At 39.6% G+C, this 17,465-nt stretch overlaps 1 protein-coding gene across 2 annotated transcripts in view; it reads left to right on the top strand.

Moving 5' to 3' along the window:
* Positions 1 to 17,465, top strand: part of ADCY1 (adenylate cyclase 1) — a 252,378-nt gene that overhangs the window by 88,831 nt on the left and 146,082 nt on the right. For both annotated transcript variants that reach the window (XM_074945261.1, XM_074945260.1), the window contains exon 3: positions 16,746 to 16,864. In XM_074945261.1, the coding sequence (XP_074801362.1) occupies positions 16,746 to 16,864 (119 nt within the window). The remainder of the gene's footprint in view (positions 1 to 16,745; positions 16,865 to 17,465) is intronic.

Below are 17,465 nucleotides of genomic sequence, written 5' to 3'. Positions count from 1 at the left end.
TTTGTTCTAAAGTAAATGCCCTGACCCAAATACTGTAGCCTTTTTACATTAAGAATTTCAAACCAAAATGTTTAAACCCTTTCCCTGATGTTTCTACGCATGTAATTAATGAAACAGCAAAAGCAGACCCCTGTTGACTTTTGAACACACACAATCTTTTAGACTTAAAATGGTGACTTTATGAAGACAGAGACTGCAGCTGTATCTATCTGCAAGAGACATTTCCTCCTCTGTGGATTTCCTTTAGCAGCTACACATGGTAACCGGTAAATTTGTTTGTAATGGGGAACGCTAAGATCCCTCTTTTTTTTTGTACACCGCATGTTCAGAAAGTCAGCATCCCTTTATATTAGGAGCATGCAAGAAGGCATTTGAAGCAGAGTGATGTAAATGCTAATTTTTTTTTTAAACTTTTTGCTGCGTGCAGTTAAGTCAGATAAATTATCTCATTGGCATGGCAGCATGCATTCATTATGCTGCCAGATGGGAGGCTAAGGTTCAGAAACAACCACTGAATCCAAGGCTCTGGGCCAAGAGAGACTGTGTGCATAAGAGAATAACTGTGATCAGCCTCTTGGGAAAAGCATGCTGCTCTCGTTATTCATAAATCTCAGCAGCAATACCATCCTTTCTAGAGCAAGCCGCTTAATGTAAATATTTTGAGCTCCATCCTGCTGCTATTGAAATGAATGGCCAAACTCCCAAAGGAGCAGGGTTTGTGCCCAGAACGTGTAATTGCAACCAAAAGACCTCCATTTTTCTTTTCTCTCTGTTTTACCCATATTTTCTACTCTGCAATCAAGAAAACAAAGAAAATATTAATTTAAGTTGAGATTGTCACCTGCTTAGTCTGCAAGGCGCTCCCTTCTCCTACACTGCATGAGCTACTTGCATTGGAAGTCACAACACAGTGGGAAGAGCAGCTTTCTGGAGCTGCTACTTCTCCTCCATTGCAGGTTGGTGGGGAGTGAGTGGAATCTTGGCCAGTGCAGACACGATACTAATCTGCTACTGGAACAAAGGGGGAACCAGGGAGGTAATTGTGACTTGGTGAGTAATAATTCCCTTCCTGGTCTGCGTTTGGGGTGGGGCAGCTACCTGGTGTTCCTTACCATGGGCAGACTGTAAAGATACAACTAGCCCCCCACCCCCTAGTTAGGGTTGTGTGATATTAGCACTACTTGTTCACTGGGTATTCACTTGCCAGTGATTTTGGGTGGGGGGGGGGAAGGGGACGACGTATTCCTGAGTTTGATCCAGGGTGAAAGTGCATCACTTCCACCAGCTAAATGATGTACTTTCTGCAGCATTACCAACCTGTGAAAAGTGCCTTTTTGTTTTCCCCCCAAAAAGGTGAAAAATGTCTGACTTTTTGCCGAATCTCAGGGCCCAGTCCTAATACCATATTGGGTTTTGTCTTTAACGTCAATGAGGGTAAGTCGGGCTCAGGATTTTTCTCTAGTTTAGTGACAATCTCCCACCACTCTACATAATACCTCTTAACCCCTTCATGTGTCCACTGCACCTTTGTGTTTAATTCATGTAGACTATTGTATTAAAAAAGATTTCTAGCCTTACCTGGTGGTCTCGGGTTAAGTCTGTACTTTGCTATGGAGAGGTCCAAGTTTGACTCTTAAGACGTGTCTGCACAGCAGATTACTGTGCAGCAAGCCAGGGTGTGACTCTATAGAGCATCAGTTTGCTATGCAGTAACAGCATCCCATATGGCCACTGCTACAATGTGCTGTGGCAGTGTCGACATGGGATGACACTTCTGTGTGGCAAACTGGTACACGGTAGATTCACACCCGATGTGCTGCATAATGACTTGTCCTGTTGACAGGCCCTTAGTAATAGTAAAAGTTACTCAGGGCAGCAAGGAATAGAAGTGTGAACCAATCAACTTGCAAGTGAACAGGATTAAAAAATGAAGTTTGGTACGGATGGAGTACGAGTGTGTCTGAGGAAAGGTAAAGTACTTATTAACCCAGATCCTGCAAACACACCTCAGTGTAACTTTACACGTGTAAGTGTTCCCACTGAGTGGAAGGGGATGATTCATATGCATACAACTGTACATATATAAAAGAGTTTGCAGGATTGGGCTATGTTCTGAATCCTGCTAGTAAGGGATCAGCTTTTTGTTTCCCTTATGCCTTACTCTTGCAGTTAGGCAGGCGTAACTTGCCAGCTGTGCTCTAGTTAATGGATGATTGGTTTCCCCGACACTTCCTGTCCTTCTTAGCGCTTTGTGACTTGAATTTATAATTGCAACATTGTATACATGGCCCTGCAGAATCAAAGCCTAAATATACCACTGAGATGTACACAGTACAATCCTCCCTCCAAAAAAAGTAAAACACTCTGAGTTTAAAAGCTATACTTTGAGTCTAGATCAACCAGTAATTATGGACTTGATGCAGGCATCATTGGGTGAGGTTCTGTGGTCCGTTTTATGCAGGATGTCAGAACAGATAACCCTAATACTCCCCTTTCCAAAGTAGAAGGTGTAGAGGGGGAGTGATTGCTGGTCAACACAGCAGTAATTACAAAGATCCCTTAGGCCCCACTCCTGTGTAATCCATCCCTTATGCACATGCTTAACTTTAAGTACCAGGTAAATCCAAGTGAATCCTAAGGCTACTCATGGTACTAAAGTTAAGCATGTGTGTAAGTGTTTGCAGGAGTGGGGCCTTAGGTTGCTGCTCCCTCCGTCTGCAGGTTTGGCTATCGTACCCCATTTTGCTGCTCTCTGCAACCTGCAGTGGAAGGTGCATGTGGCTGAATTAATACCGGCATTCATTTTACAATAGAATTTGGTCTCTGAGGACCTGTTGTTAGGCAGAGAAATGTCTCAATTAGCTGAATGTGTCTAATAGCAGAAGGTGGGGTTTTCATATAGCATTGGTATCTAGAAGCGCAAAACAAAACAAAAACAACACCCAAGGCATCTTGCAGAGTATAGGTCTGTAAACTGTATTATCTATGCACTTTAATTGTATTATAATTGTACTTACATTATAAGAATTTTTATAAATTACAGAATAATTATAACCTCATTATATTATATTAAAAATACAGAAAACCAAAGAAATTCATAAAAGAACATTATTCAGACCTGCTGTCATATCAGGAACTTCAACCCGTGCACTTACAGTTTAATTCCATCCCAATAGCACACTGACATTTAAACAACAAAATCAGCTTTCAGCCATTTCCATTATCTGGCACAAGGTCTCAGAGCTATGCCAAGTAAACTGATTTTAAAGCCTATAAAATACAGTACACGAACCCTGGTTCCCAGGCACAAGTCTCAGTTAAGCTAATGTCTCTATTAACTTCTTCCGAGTTGCATAGGGCAGGCTCGAGTTATTAATAATTGATATAATGTAGGAGAGAGGTTTTGAACTATTCCTCATTCCAGTATATCTTTCTCATAGATGTGTCGAAATATTTAAGGCAACTAAAATGAAATGAGCTCTTAATTATCCTAATGGAATCTTTGCTCATTCATGGTAGGTTGAAGAGATGAACAAAAACAGTTAAATTAAAATTTTCCATTTTGTAGCATTCTAAAAACTGTTGAAACTTCAGCAGCTACGGGGGATTCAGCGATCACCATCACGGTGGGCGGCACCGGGGTGGGAGGGTGCTTGGGTTTGGATCATCTCGGTTAACAAGAAGTTGGAGAATTATCAGTCACTTTTTGTTGGAGCGGGGAATATGGTACCCCCTAATCACCTTCTCCTTGATAGGCACATAGGAGGCCACTACTGTTTCAATGCTTCCCCAGCAGCAGCGTCTGCCCTCCCTTTTCCCACTCTTCCCCCCCCCCCCCCCCAGACCCTAGACAGCACCCCTCTCTCACCCCCGGAGCTCTTGGGCTGGATGGGGCCTGGTGCTGAGCACCACGTCGCAGCTCCTGTTCCCAATCTTAAAATTCTGCAAAATGTTGCATATTTTATGTCAAAATGACACAATATAATCACGTCAGTTTCAATTATTTTGGTAATTTATTTCAAAATACCTGTCAGCCAGTATGATTCAGGAAATGTTTTTTGACAAATAGATTCCTTACTAGGCATATAATACAGAACGCTGAGCATTGCAACCCCTAACTTTTAGACACGTAGAAAGTCACAGGAACAACGCTGTGATTCACAAAGTCTGAATCAGGCATCTAGGCTCCTATACGGTGAACGGCGAGAGATAGGCGCCTTAGAATGTGATCCATAAAGCCAGCATGCTAGGTGGAAAGCCACCTAAACTAGCCAATTAGAGATGCCGATGAGAGGGGTATGTTATCCTCTCATGGAGATAGGCACCTAAGTCCATGCTGTAGGAAGGTACCTGTCTCTTCTAGTGATCCACAAACCAGGGGATGATAGGTGCTTCTCTGCCTACGTTGCAGGTGGGATCCAATCCAGTGGGCGTGCTCAGAGGCCACCTAAATTCACAAAGTAGAGGGAGGGGGAGGAGGACCTTCCTTATAACATTTAGCCTAGTGGTTACAGCACTCACCTGGAACGTGGGAAACCACCAGTTCTGCCTGATATGGGGAAGGGATTTGAACAGAGATCTTCCACCTCCCAGGTGAATACCCTAACCACTGGGCTATAGAGTCATTCTCACTTGTTTTCTGGACCAATTAATATTTAATTATTCAATTATTTGATTAAAGTGGAACCACTTCAATAGGTGAGATTGAGGCACATCCCATCACCCAGTGATTAGGTGTCTACAGGGGTTGATGGTAGCCAGATAGGAGTTTTGTGGATCTCAATGGCATCTAAAAACAGGACTTAAGCACCTAAGTACCTTTGTGGATCCAGGATATAAAGCTTGTCGTTACATAGTTAAGGATAGGCTACTATTGCTTTCAGTAGATAACATCTTGTGTCACACAGGTTAGAGAAAATAATCATGCATCAGAACTCCAGAAAGTAAGAACATCTGTCACTGAAGTTAAATAAGAAAACAGATACTTGAGAAGGCATTTTGTCAAGGTTGGCTTTTAAGTCTAAAGTGCTGTTTTCTAATGTAACCTTGTGTGTGCATTCTCACATGTTCATGGATGTGATCTGGGTTCTTTGTAGGATGGAAATACAGGGAGACAGTTTCAAGTCAACGAAGCATTTGTAGTGTGTTTCAGTTAGTTGCCTCGGGGGAGGCACTAACAAACCATTGTGCAAAATAGTACATCCTTATGAATGTGTGGCTTGGACTGTTCTTATTTCAGCAGTAGAAGACTGATATCCTGAATACTCTTATAGGGCTGTATCTCCTGCATGTTTCTAAATCAAACCTTCCTCCCCCTCGCTGATGTCCCTACAAATGTGTTCACCCATAAGTGCATCTTGAAAGCCAACCAGCTCTTTAGTGCAAGTTAACTTATGTTCTCATCTCTGTCTTTAAAATATCATGGGCTGTCTTCAGGTGCTGTAAATTGGTATAGCTCCACAGAGTCCAGTAGGGCAACGTCAATTTACAGCAGTTGAAGATCGGGCCCTACTTGTGTTTCATGCATTATAACAGGGCTTTGCAGGAAATGAATCCTGCCCTTAATTCAGCAAGCTATGTGTGTAATGGCAGGTGTGCTTTGTTTTGGATCTAAAATAGGACAGCAAACGTATGTTTTGCCCTACTAGAGAGCTGCATGTGTCCTAAGCTAGCAGACTACACCTCTGCTGGTAGAAAGATACCAGACAATGTAGTAACCTGTCCCCTTTTCTTGTAATATAATGTATTTTGTATGCTGTTGTTGTTATGGGAGTATTTTGTTTGGATTTTATCATTTTGGAGTGGGGGATATTTTTTTATTTCGTTCAGATTTCCAAATTCCTTCAGATTTCACAGAAGAAACAGGTATCTAGTACATCTTTGACTTGTGCTAATTTTCCTGTGTGGTCTCATTCCTTTTTCTGTCTTAGTATTGATTGGAAAATCTCTATTGTACATGGTAAGTGTAGATTAGCATCAAGTGAATCTGATTGCTTAAAATTGGTGAGTTCCCTCACAGCTTCCTTTGTTTATTCCAGGCTTTTTTCCTTCCTTTTTCTTTCTCTTTAAGTTGCAATCCATTTTTTAATTTTTTTGGCAGATTGCATGGTTAGGATTGCTTTGCTTTCCACTGTAGAGATAACATGGACAAATAGCCAGTGACAAGTGTTGCTAGATCTGTATAATTTGCTCAGAAACGTATCAGTTGGTTTTCTGTGCCTTGAGTTATTTATGGTTTTACTCCTAAATTTGATCCCCAGATTGGTTTTTGGGTAGTCTCGAGAGATTTTCTGGTTTTCTGATATGCAATGAGATTCTTTTTGCATAGGTATAAGTGTTCTTGTGGTTTGACTATTCGGCCAAGATTTTTCAATAAGGAGTTGCTGGGTGCTCAACGCTTTTGAAAATCTGACCACTTATTTGGGTTCCTAAATATTGATTTAGGAGCCTAACTTTAAGATCAAGATTTTCAAAACTAGGAGTCTAGTGTACTTTTTATGTTCCTGACGTCTAGATCAGTTGTAGCATGATCAATCACAATGCTGCTCTCTGTTGAGCTAAAGGTAAATCTTCCTATGGAGTGCCCACTTGCGCTACCACTATTAAGAATCTATAGATCAAGGTTTTCATACATACTTATTTTCTTTCTGTACATTTGGACAGAATTATCAAAACAATTTCTTCTATCCTGTGATGTGTTGTGGTGGGGTGCCTCACCTCTAAATATGTGTTTATTTATTTTAACCTGCAGAGGTGAAGTCTGATTTTTCCCCTGCCTCCTTTACCCTCCCTTAACTCACATTAATATTTTATTGTCTCCATGTATGATAATTCTTAGCATTCAGATAGATATAGAAAGTTATGGCAGTTGTCCCAGATGGTGGAAATATCATATGCATGAAGGACTTATCGCTCACTGAGAGAGGACTAAGAATATTTACTTGCGGGTTTAATGTTAGCTTGGTGTGACTAACAACAAAGGCACGGTTCAAGGTTAGAAATCAAGAGATCCTTCAGCAAGAAAGGAAACTTCTCTGTTCTGAGCTGCACTATTTGTGAAGTGCCATCTGCTTTACCATTTCTCTTGAAAATGAGCAGTGTCGGTGAAGATGCCATTTATAATGCCATCATCTTAGCAGCAGCAATAAGAGAGGATCCCAATGACAGTATTATTGTCAATTTCATAATGACAATAGAATGCTGCGATTATCAAGTGAGGCTCAGATTTACAACGCCATGACGATGGAGTGCTTCAGTGTATAGCAGCCACTAGCGCACACATCTCCACGTACTTGCCTGATTAAGAATTATGGTAGCACCTTAGCCATGTTCCTTCTGATGGTTTCATTTATTTATTTGAACGAGACCAGCCTTGTGTAAAGTAAAGCAGCTTTTCAAGCTGTGCTTTTAATATCTCACTTGTTTTTCTACATCTGTTTAGCACGTGTAGCAGGATTTGGACAGCACTGCTGGTATGGCTGGATAATTAATCTAAAATGCAAACACAAACTCGGTGGGTCTAATCCTCCTTCTGTTAAACTCACTGAGAGTTTTACCATTGATTCAGTGGGAATAGAAGGACAGAATATTCTTAGTTTGCCATAAAGAACACAAACATGAAGATTTGGAGTTATGTAAGTGAGTGGTATTTATGTATCTTAGGTACTTATGTGACCCTCCCCCCACAAACACATATACACACATTAGCAGAGTATGTGAGTGCCTTACAGTACCTCAGGCACTTACACATGTGCTTCCCACTCGAGCTGATAGGAGTTACATACAAGCAAAAAAAGGAAGGAGTGTGGCCCTTCATGTGGGGACTGTAAGACAATAACTTCTTAATTAGTATACATTTTCACACTTTTAATTTAACAACTTCTAACAAACATTTACTGATAGAGTATGTCAGCCCCAACCTCAAATGAGTTTGAACCCTCACCTCGAAAGGGCCTTCTACGCTTCCCAGGTATTTCTCTGAACAGCTGATATCATCGATACCCCTAGTCTCTGATGAGCCTCAAACTCTTCGAATAAAGTAAAATGTTTACTGAACAATGACATGAACAAGACTGACATGAACAGTTTGTGGTAAATGTGAAGGCTTACCACATTGCCTCAGTCATTCTGTCCTTGGGAGGAGAACACTGATATAAGGACTGTATGAGAATGCAGAATTTAAGTAACATTGTTTCCATAATTATTGAACATCCTAGTGTTGGTGTTGAAGGACTTTGTCAGGGCCCTGACATACAACGTCTGGTAAGATGATCTATCTTATGATAACTCCTCTCGTCCCAGGGCACTACTCCCTGGATGGACAGTTTCACCTCTCTCTAATTTGGCTGAAGTTCTCCATTACCATAAAATAGGAACAGTGAAACCCTCCTACTGTGAAATGTCTTTTTCTTGTCTGAAAACTCTCCCATCAATATAAGCAGGGTTTTCTGTATAACAGGGAGAGGGTAAAAGTGCTTTTCTTCCTCATCCCAGTAGCAATAGTAGGAACTCAATTCACTCTTTGTAGATAATATGGCACTGATAGGTTTGTGGGGAAAGAAGACCTTATCTTAATCTGTAGTAGGAAACAGCTGCAGTTATGTTGTTCCATTTCCTTTGCATTCTCTATTGGTAGCCACTGTAGAAATATTAACAGCCTCTCTTCTCCCACGCTCCTTGCTGCTTAGTTGTGCTTTCTTTTTTCTTCCTCCCATTTGCCTCTTCTCTCTGGGAACAGAGGAGGAAAGGGAGGTGAAATACAGCATTCCACACTGAGCTGGTAAGTGGTGATTGCGTCATTTCAAGGAGATTATCAGGATGGCACCAATTTGTAGCAGAGAGAAACTTGGACTCAACGGAGTAACGGTGCACTGAAATGCAATCAAGTGGGGCTTTCATTCCATCTCATTATGAATAGAATTTCAGTACAAGTGACTCGCTCTGTGTATCGCTCCTGCTAGATTTCTTTACTGCCATTACCGTGTCAGAGAGGCTGGGGCAAACAATGTCATTTTCTGTGTAATGTCACTAGCTGGCTGGCTATGTAAATCTAGTTTCATTTCATATTGTTTGTTTCCAAGAGGGGGCTCTCTGTGAACTTAGGAAAGATTCTTCTCTTTCCTGTCAACACATCTCTGATCCTCTTATTGACATTGAACTTGCAGCTTAGGTTTCTGTGGGCTAGTAATGTGTTACAAAACAGCAGACTCACTAAAAAGTTGGGTTTTACCCCTAGAAATTGAACCAGAAGATGCTATTATGAGGTCAGAAATTCACCAGCACAATCTCCACAGCTGCCTCTTACATATCAACAATGCTTTGTGTGTAGAATGTTCTCTACCCTACCAGGCCTAAGGAGGGGACTGCTCTTGCATCTAAAGTACACCTGCTTTGGGATAGGCCCCTGATCATTTTATAGGCCATTGTCAATTAGGTTTCAGTGGTGTGGGAATGTCTCCCTGGAGAGTGCTAAGAAGGATTGTGCGAGGCTGATGCTGCTATCATTTAGCCTGATTGTCAGATTTACGTCTGGTAGCTTCAAATGACAAATCAACTGCTAGATGTAAAATCTGCATTTTAACAACTGATCATCTTCTAGCATAACACTGCAGTGATATTCTCTGATATTTGCAACCCGTGCGTTGCAGTACAGCATCACTAATGATCTTCAGCAATTATGATTTCAATAATAAAGCACTAACAAATTATCATAACTTTTGAGACATTACAGTAATGCTCTGAAACATTGCCATCTAGTGGCCATTTTTTTTAAAAATAGCAAAGTCATCTTAATATAGTAGTTCTTTCCTCTAACACTATTTAGGGAATACATAACAATAACACTATGCTCACAACGTAATTTAATTTAAAATATTGTATAAATGAAGTCTTCTGCCTTTGTTTTACAACCTACAAGAATGAATGATAGTAAACTTCACATGGTTGTTTGCACTGTACTGTTGCCATGTTGGCCCAGGATATATGAGAGACGAGATAGGTGAGGTAATGTCTTTTATTGGACCAACTTCTGTTGGTGGAAAGGACAGCCTTTCCAGCTTCACAGAGCTTTTCTTCAGGTTTGGAGAAGGCAACCAGAGTGTCTAAGCTAAATACAAGTGGGGACAGATTGTTAAGCATAAGGGGTTCACATATGCTGTAGGCTATCACTTAAAATGAAGTGGGCAATTAAACGTTAGCAGGCAACAGGGTGTGTTGCAAATTGTTGTAATGGGCCATAAAACTAGTATCTCTGGCTTTTAGTGTCCAGCACAGTTATGCATTTAAGTTCCCAGACCTATCTTATAAATGTGCTGTGCAGGTTTCCTTTGGGGATGAGGACTTAGAGGTCAGATATGGAGTGATCACTTTGTGAAAGTCTTCACCCATGGATGATGGGGTGCCTTTGTTTTTTTTATCACTTTTCTGTATGTGAGCTCATTCAAGAGGGTAGTGATTGGTTTCACACACATAGCTGTTGTAATAAAATATATTGCCTCACCTATCTTGACTCTCTCAGTAAAGTTTACATAAAGTTACTGTGAGGGCATTACAGTAGTTTAGCTCTAGAATGAGTTAAAATAGCTATGCAATATAGTGTGGGGGTGTCAGAGAGCCCGCTGCTCAGTGGTTTTATCTTAAAACTGATGCAGGCATGCAACTTATGCAGGCACTTATTGTGTAGCAAGTGGTAAGATTTGTGCCTTTTTTTCTAAAATAAATAAATAAATAAATAAAACCTGTGATGGAACCTTATAGTGAAATAACTCACTACATCTAGAACTCAAGCAGAAGTTATGGGCTTGAGGCAGAAATTACGGAGTGAGGTTCTATGACCCGTATTATGCAGGAGGTGAGACTCCCAGTGGTCCCTTCATGCCTTAAAATCTACATATCTATTAACTTCTCCCCTCAAATTGTGAACATAAAGAGTTTTACTATAGCAGGACAAAGACGAGTAAAATATTCCTGTTCCTTCACTGTGGATGTGATGCAAGCTGTTTCTACCTCCTGAAAATGCAAGGGACTCTAGCAATTGTGAAGGTGTCAAGAAAACCATATATTTTTTTAATCCCAGCAGGTAGCTGCTGCAATAAGATTGTTATGCATTATATGCTCTCATAATGAGGGCTATATAAGAGGTCTGAAAGTTTTTTGCAATGCACTGCAGCAATTCACTCTACTTCATTCTAAGCAGTGTTTCATTATAACTGAATGTTGTTTCTGGATTCTACTGGAGATATATACAATACCACCACAGCACAGGGATATTTTTGCTAATGGGGCCCAAGGTGAAACTCTGTAGAGGTGGGGAAAGGGCAATCTAGATAGAAGGCCTTTGGCTGTGGGACATACTTACCAATCTTGAAGATCAGTTTGTCTTACCTTTTTTAGAGCATAATGGAGGACACTTCCTCTCTTGATAAAGTAATCTACAAAACTATCAGATGAGATTTCCCTTTTCTTAAATATATTTTTCTCCTTTGATGATCCTTAAAAATATGTCCTGACATAGTGAGGGGCAGCTAAGGTGGTCCATGTTCGGACCGTGATGTTTCTGCTACTATTAATGTTCTACTGGCACCTAGATTTCATAGCATTTTATGAATTCATGGGTGCACTAGAAATAGATTAGTTTAAATGAAGAGCCTAAATGGAAAAGCAGCCAGTTTGTGGGTAGACAGTTGTAACCAATCATTGCACAGCGCAGTGTGCAACAGAAGGGAGAGGGGAAATGTTGGCCAAGAACATTATGGAATTTGCTGTTTTGAGGCTGGTGCTCTGATGAGAGTTTGGTTTCATAAGTGATTTACAGATTGCTGAAAAGATTCAAAAATGTGTCACAGCCATATCCTATATGGACACTGATACAAATAATTTCGTAGAAAAATAATAGCATCTTATATTGTGTTGGAAGCTATTGTTTGGGGGCTGCCTAAAGTGTTATAAATCAGTATAGAAACTTTAGAAGGAATTTGTTTGAGAAAGTATTGAACGTTTGGAAAAATACGTTTAAATAAAAACATCTGAGTTAAATATGTCATTCAGTCAAGAATGCAAGTGAGTTAAGTTTGACTGGGTTCAAGAGGCCTGACATAAGGATGGCTGATTTCAGGCTGTTGAATAGCTATAAATTCCCTGATCTAGAATCTCCAAAAGTCTAAGTTCACAGAATCAAGGAAAGTTGAAATCTTTCCTTGACTGTGTATGTGGCAAGTATACATCATGGCTTTTTTTGGGTGAGTTAAAGTTCAGTTTTTTAAATGAATTTATTTTGTAAATTTAATATAGGTTAATAAGAAGTAATACAAATTACCATAATTCAGTATTAGCTGAACATAGTAAGATATATTCTTTGTACTGTACAACATGTAAGGGGTTATATAAACCATTTCCGTTTTTAAGTAATAAAGTAAAAAAAAAATTATGTTAATGGCAAATTAAGTTTGGAAATACAAATATGCAAGAGATGAAAGTTATGGTTCCAATGTACTAAAATATTAAAGATTTTCCTAATGCAATAACACCGCCCTGTCCTGGTCATTCCAAAAATACATTTGAGTGAAATCCTTTCCATTTTGAAGTTAATGGGAGTTTTGCCATCAATTTCATTCCTTTGAAATGTCTGTTTTGGTGCAAGCAGAGTAGGAAGTCACCATATTCAATAACTTACTAAAGATGTGAGAGTTTGTATTCTCAATCTATGTTGAACAGTGTGCAAAACAAAATACTATTTTGCTCTCCTCATATCTGTTACGGCAATGGAATTGTTTGTCTGAACAATACCATACTTATGGTTACAATGACATATTATCAGAGCAGCAAGGAGAAGAAGATGAAGACAGACTGTGCATTCCAAAAACATATATTCTGTGTATACTGTCTGAATTTGTCCATTATATTAGTGAAATTTATTGTGTGGCTAGAATATAAAGACTATAAACCAAAAAAAAAAAAAAGGTACAGTTTGAGGTTTTGGGGGCAGTTATTTTGGGAGAATTTTTTTTTTGCTAATGTCCAGATTAGACAAAAGCAATGCAATAGACCTTATTGTATGGCGATCTTCTATATATCTTTTCCTTTTGTGTGCTTAAAGTTAGTGTTCTATTGGTCAGAATAGTGGCAACATAAAAATTGCTATTTCCTACTTTGTTTACCATGTATATTCTGAGTCATATCTGCTGACTTTAGTAAGAAAAATATTTTTACTACTTCTCTTAGCAATGCGGAACCAATGTAGCTGCGAGACAGTGAACTCTGGATTCTATTCTGACTCAGACATTATCATTAGAATTAACTAAATTGCATGCACAGAAATTTTCATTAATGTTGAGACATTAGGCAGAAAGAGCCCAGCTTGACATTCCCAGATTCCAGGTTGAGTTTGTAAGATGGCAATTAAAATACAAACCTAATGCAACGTTGTTAATGGAGGATATTTGTAGCCTATTCTGCCATTCCTTGGCCTAAGTGAGATTTTGTGCCAGGAGTGCCAGATTGGGTCCTCTTTTTGGATAGACCATAAACATGGAACCCTTTAATGTTATCCTGAGAGAGTCATTTTTGCAGGGTGTGAACAGACTTTAAATCCCATTAATGTTTGTGGAAGATTGACATATTGTGAATAGATTGAATACAGAATACAAATACTCTGGCTGAAATCATGGTCCCATTGAAGTCAGTGGAGTTTTGCCATTGTCTTCAATGAGACCAGAATTTATCCTCTTTGCAGTATCCAGCTACACTGTAGTGTTGGGGTATGTTTAAAGAGTTCCAAAGGTCAGCAAGAGAGCCAGATATGTCTTTATATTTTTCTGCGTACTGGCTGAGTCTCTTTTGTTTGGATCCAATATGATAATACGCTAGAGATCCTGATGATTTATGGGAGACAAGGCTGCGTGTCACTAAAAACGAGGCCTGCAATGTGTGTGGTTTTTCCTTGTCAAAGTTGTTACAAATAGGTTGGTGCTCCCTGTTCTTCTACCTGTTTCACTTTTTTCTATCATCCTCAATGGCAGCAGCTGCTCGAGCAGGAATGTCAACACAAATGTTGCTTGCTATTCTGTCTCTTGTTCCCGTTTAGTTTTCTATGCAGCCATGCTGATCTCATTTTCTTTTCTCTTGTGTGGGTCTTTTTTGTCGCCCTCTCTGGGCAAATGAAGATGCAACGCAGTGGGGCTCACTTTGGAGATCCAGACAATGCTGTTTCCTAAACCTGATCATGTTTCTGCATAGCTTGGACTGTTATTTCATTCATACAGGTCCAAATCCTGGGTTTCTTAACCAGTCCTTACTCAGTTAATCTGGAATTCAATACCATGTTGCTTGAAGGATCTAAAATTTTGGCCAAAAGGAAATGGGCTTTTCTAGTGTTTTTTAAGACAAACTTGTTGATGGCATCTCTGGGTATGTTTGTTTTTTTTTGTTTGTTTGGTTTTTTTTGGCTGTGTTATTCTCTAGAAAATTATAATTTCTTATAGTTGCCAGCCTCCCTTTTAATTTTTCTGCTACCCAACCCTTCTTGCTACCTCCCTCCTTGGCCTGGAAGCTCACCAATGTCTGTCCTCTTTCCAAGGATGTACTGTAATTGGACTTTATTCATTCAATCAGTTCTAGGCAACTAACCTTGTTTGTGTAATGGTTTTGTGGCTGTTGTGTGATTGCTAATGACATGTTTTGGCAATGCCTCTAATTTTTGTGAAAATAAAATTTACCATGAAAAAAATATTTTAAAACATACTTTCTTGTTATAGCCAATTGAATTCCAGCTCAGATGTGTACCTTTATTGTTAACACAGGTGATCATCTGTAAGGTGGTGCAGCCTGCATTCCATCTAGCCTACAAAGCAGCTGTCGCATTCCCCTCTCTGCACTTTATGGAGCTCTGTACATTTCTGATGTGTACTGTGGGAGCTGTCCCTATGTTCCTTAGTGAGGATAGGGACTCCACAAGATATCCCTTCCACCCCCACATTCACCTTTTTAAGGATCTGTCATAGTCTGGACCACTGGGGTTTTTTGAACCACATTGTAAAATTCTAAGAACATAAGAATGGCCATACTGGGCCAGACCAATCTAGCTCAGTATCCCATTTTCCAGCAGTGGCTGGTGCCAGATGCTTCAGAGGGAGTGAACAGAACAGGACAATTTGTCGAGTGATCTACCCTCTGTTGACCAGTCCCATCAATAGCAGGAATATAAAATTACACAGGTAATTAAACAGAAACTTATAGTCAGACTATATTTTCCTAACATGCTCTAGGACTTTTCTGTAAGGGAATTGGTTGATTTATAAAGCCATTCACAAATATTTAATTTCTGCATGTTCTTTATGACTTTATTTACTATAGTTTATACCTGGATATTACGAGATCTAATTAAAATTAATGGGACTTAATTCTCATTTATGCTAACGTCCATTTACGCTGCTACAGGGATGTTAAGGGGCTTTACTGTAAATGAGAATCAGGGGTCAGTCATCTTTTTCTTGCAAAATTTAACTCGCTCCTCCATGATGTAAATATCTGAAGCATTAGCCTTTGGAAGCAACACTATAGGTCAGAACTCAAAGTTGGAAGACTTGTGTTGTACTTTAGCACTGTCCCGAGCTCATGGCTAGTGCATAAGGAGTATGTGGTAAAATGTTACCGAGCAATGCAGAGCATTAGTCTGATCAAACCTCATATTAACCACTTCTCTTTCTCCATTCTGTCTTTCTTTTACTGTTTATTTCATTTTCTTTAATTGTTGTCCCCTTTATTTTTCTTGGCCAAATGAAATAAGGAGAAATGTTGGGCCAAAGTTTGCTCTTGGGCAATCCTTCACAACTCCCACTATTTTAGCTCTGAACCTTGCAGTCAGATATGGCTGCATGTATTCCATCTTCCATGTGGGATGCTAGCAGATCTGATTGCAGAGTTGGGTCCTTAAATTCAAATGCATCTTAGGGCAAAAATTGGCATATTTGAGTTTTAAATGTGAAGAAGTGCTGATGCTCAGATTGCGGTCTCTTTGAGGACTTCCGGGACTATCTAAATAGGATAGCCTCCACAAGTTTTTAAAGTGCCTATGAGTAGGTCACCATTTGGGGAATATAATTTAACCAATATCAGGGGGATCCAAAACCTTTGGAAATATGGGATTTTGGGTGAGCAGGAGAGTGACATACGATAAAACCACTCTCAGTGACATGGCAGGCCTTTCATTAAATCTGGAGTTGTCTATTGTGCTTGCTAGAACTAGATCTTTCCATGCTGGCCCATATTTTATAAAAATGTACCTTTATTACTGTTCAGTTGATTCAGGCTGTGTGGAAAAATATACAGCAGATTACACTGTTTAAAAACCTGCTTTAATAGACCCAGTAAGATAACACTTTGATTAAGTTCCAAACCAGTAGATACAAAAGCATAGCAAATGATCCTGGAATTCCTTCACAGATAAATGATACTGGTGATATAGTAAGTTGTTATTATTAGTTTTATGATGATAAGTATAATTATGGACAATGATCTGCTCTTGAAACTAGCTCTTTCTTTACTGTATGGTCTCTCTTGTTGTACAGAGGAATTTGAAAAGACTCTCCTACAGGCAGCAGAAATATAAGAGGGGAAGGGTTCATGTTCTTTATGAAACAGAAATTCTTAGGACATATGCTAAAATAGGGGGAATGGTTTGATTTTATTTAGAATTGCTGAATGGGGAAAAAATTAGACCCCAAAACTAATGGGTTTGCATTTTCTTTTAGGAACGTCTCCTGATGAGTCTTTTGCCCAGGAACGTTGCCATGGAAATGAAGGAAGACTTCCTGAAGCCACCTGAAAGGATTTTTCACAAGATTTACATTCAGAGGCATGACAATGTTAGGTAGGAGTGACACCAGCTCACGAAATAATGTAAAGCAGATAACATGTAGTGCAAATAGAGTGACACGCAGCGACTTTGAGATCTTACAGCACAAGAAAGCAAGCCCAATGGAGATGCATTGTGTTCGTTTGCGGAAGGTTGGGATGGCTGAGTGGTAACATGCCTATAGAGACTGTGGATAACAATTTTGAGTTGATAAATAATTTAGAATAGTTATGCTAGGAGGAACCAAAATTTGTATGACCTAGTAGTCATCTGATACAGTCCATTATATTTGTGGTGGATACGAATATTTATTTTGTGTGATAGTAACAGACTATATTTCCCTACAGACAGGAAGCATTGGTTGTTTGTTTGTGCAATAGCTTATTTATCCGGACAATGGGAAGGAAGTAAATGTCGGTGCGGTGCATCCACTTGTCATCCTAGGAAAATGTATATCAGTCCCCATCACTTGAGCATTCAGCCTCACAGATGGTTGACTGAGGGCCTGTTTCTGGCACCCCTCTCATGTTAAGTAGCATGCTGTTCCATGAGCACACCCTCTGAAATCAATTGTTGTTATCTCAGTCTTGCTATTCTTCTCAATCCCACTCCCACC

This window comes from Natator depressus, chromosome 2 (assembly GCF_965152275.1).
Source record: "Natator depressus isolate rNatDep1 chromosome 2, rNatDep2.hap1, whole genome shotgun sequence".
NCBI lineage: Eukaryota > Metazoa > Chordata > Testudines > Cheloniidae > Natator > Natator depressus.
The sequence above is the reverse complement of the archived record's forward strand: the minus strand, read 5'-3'. Positions and strand labels throughout refer to the sequence as shown.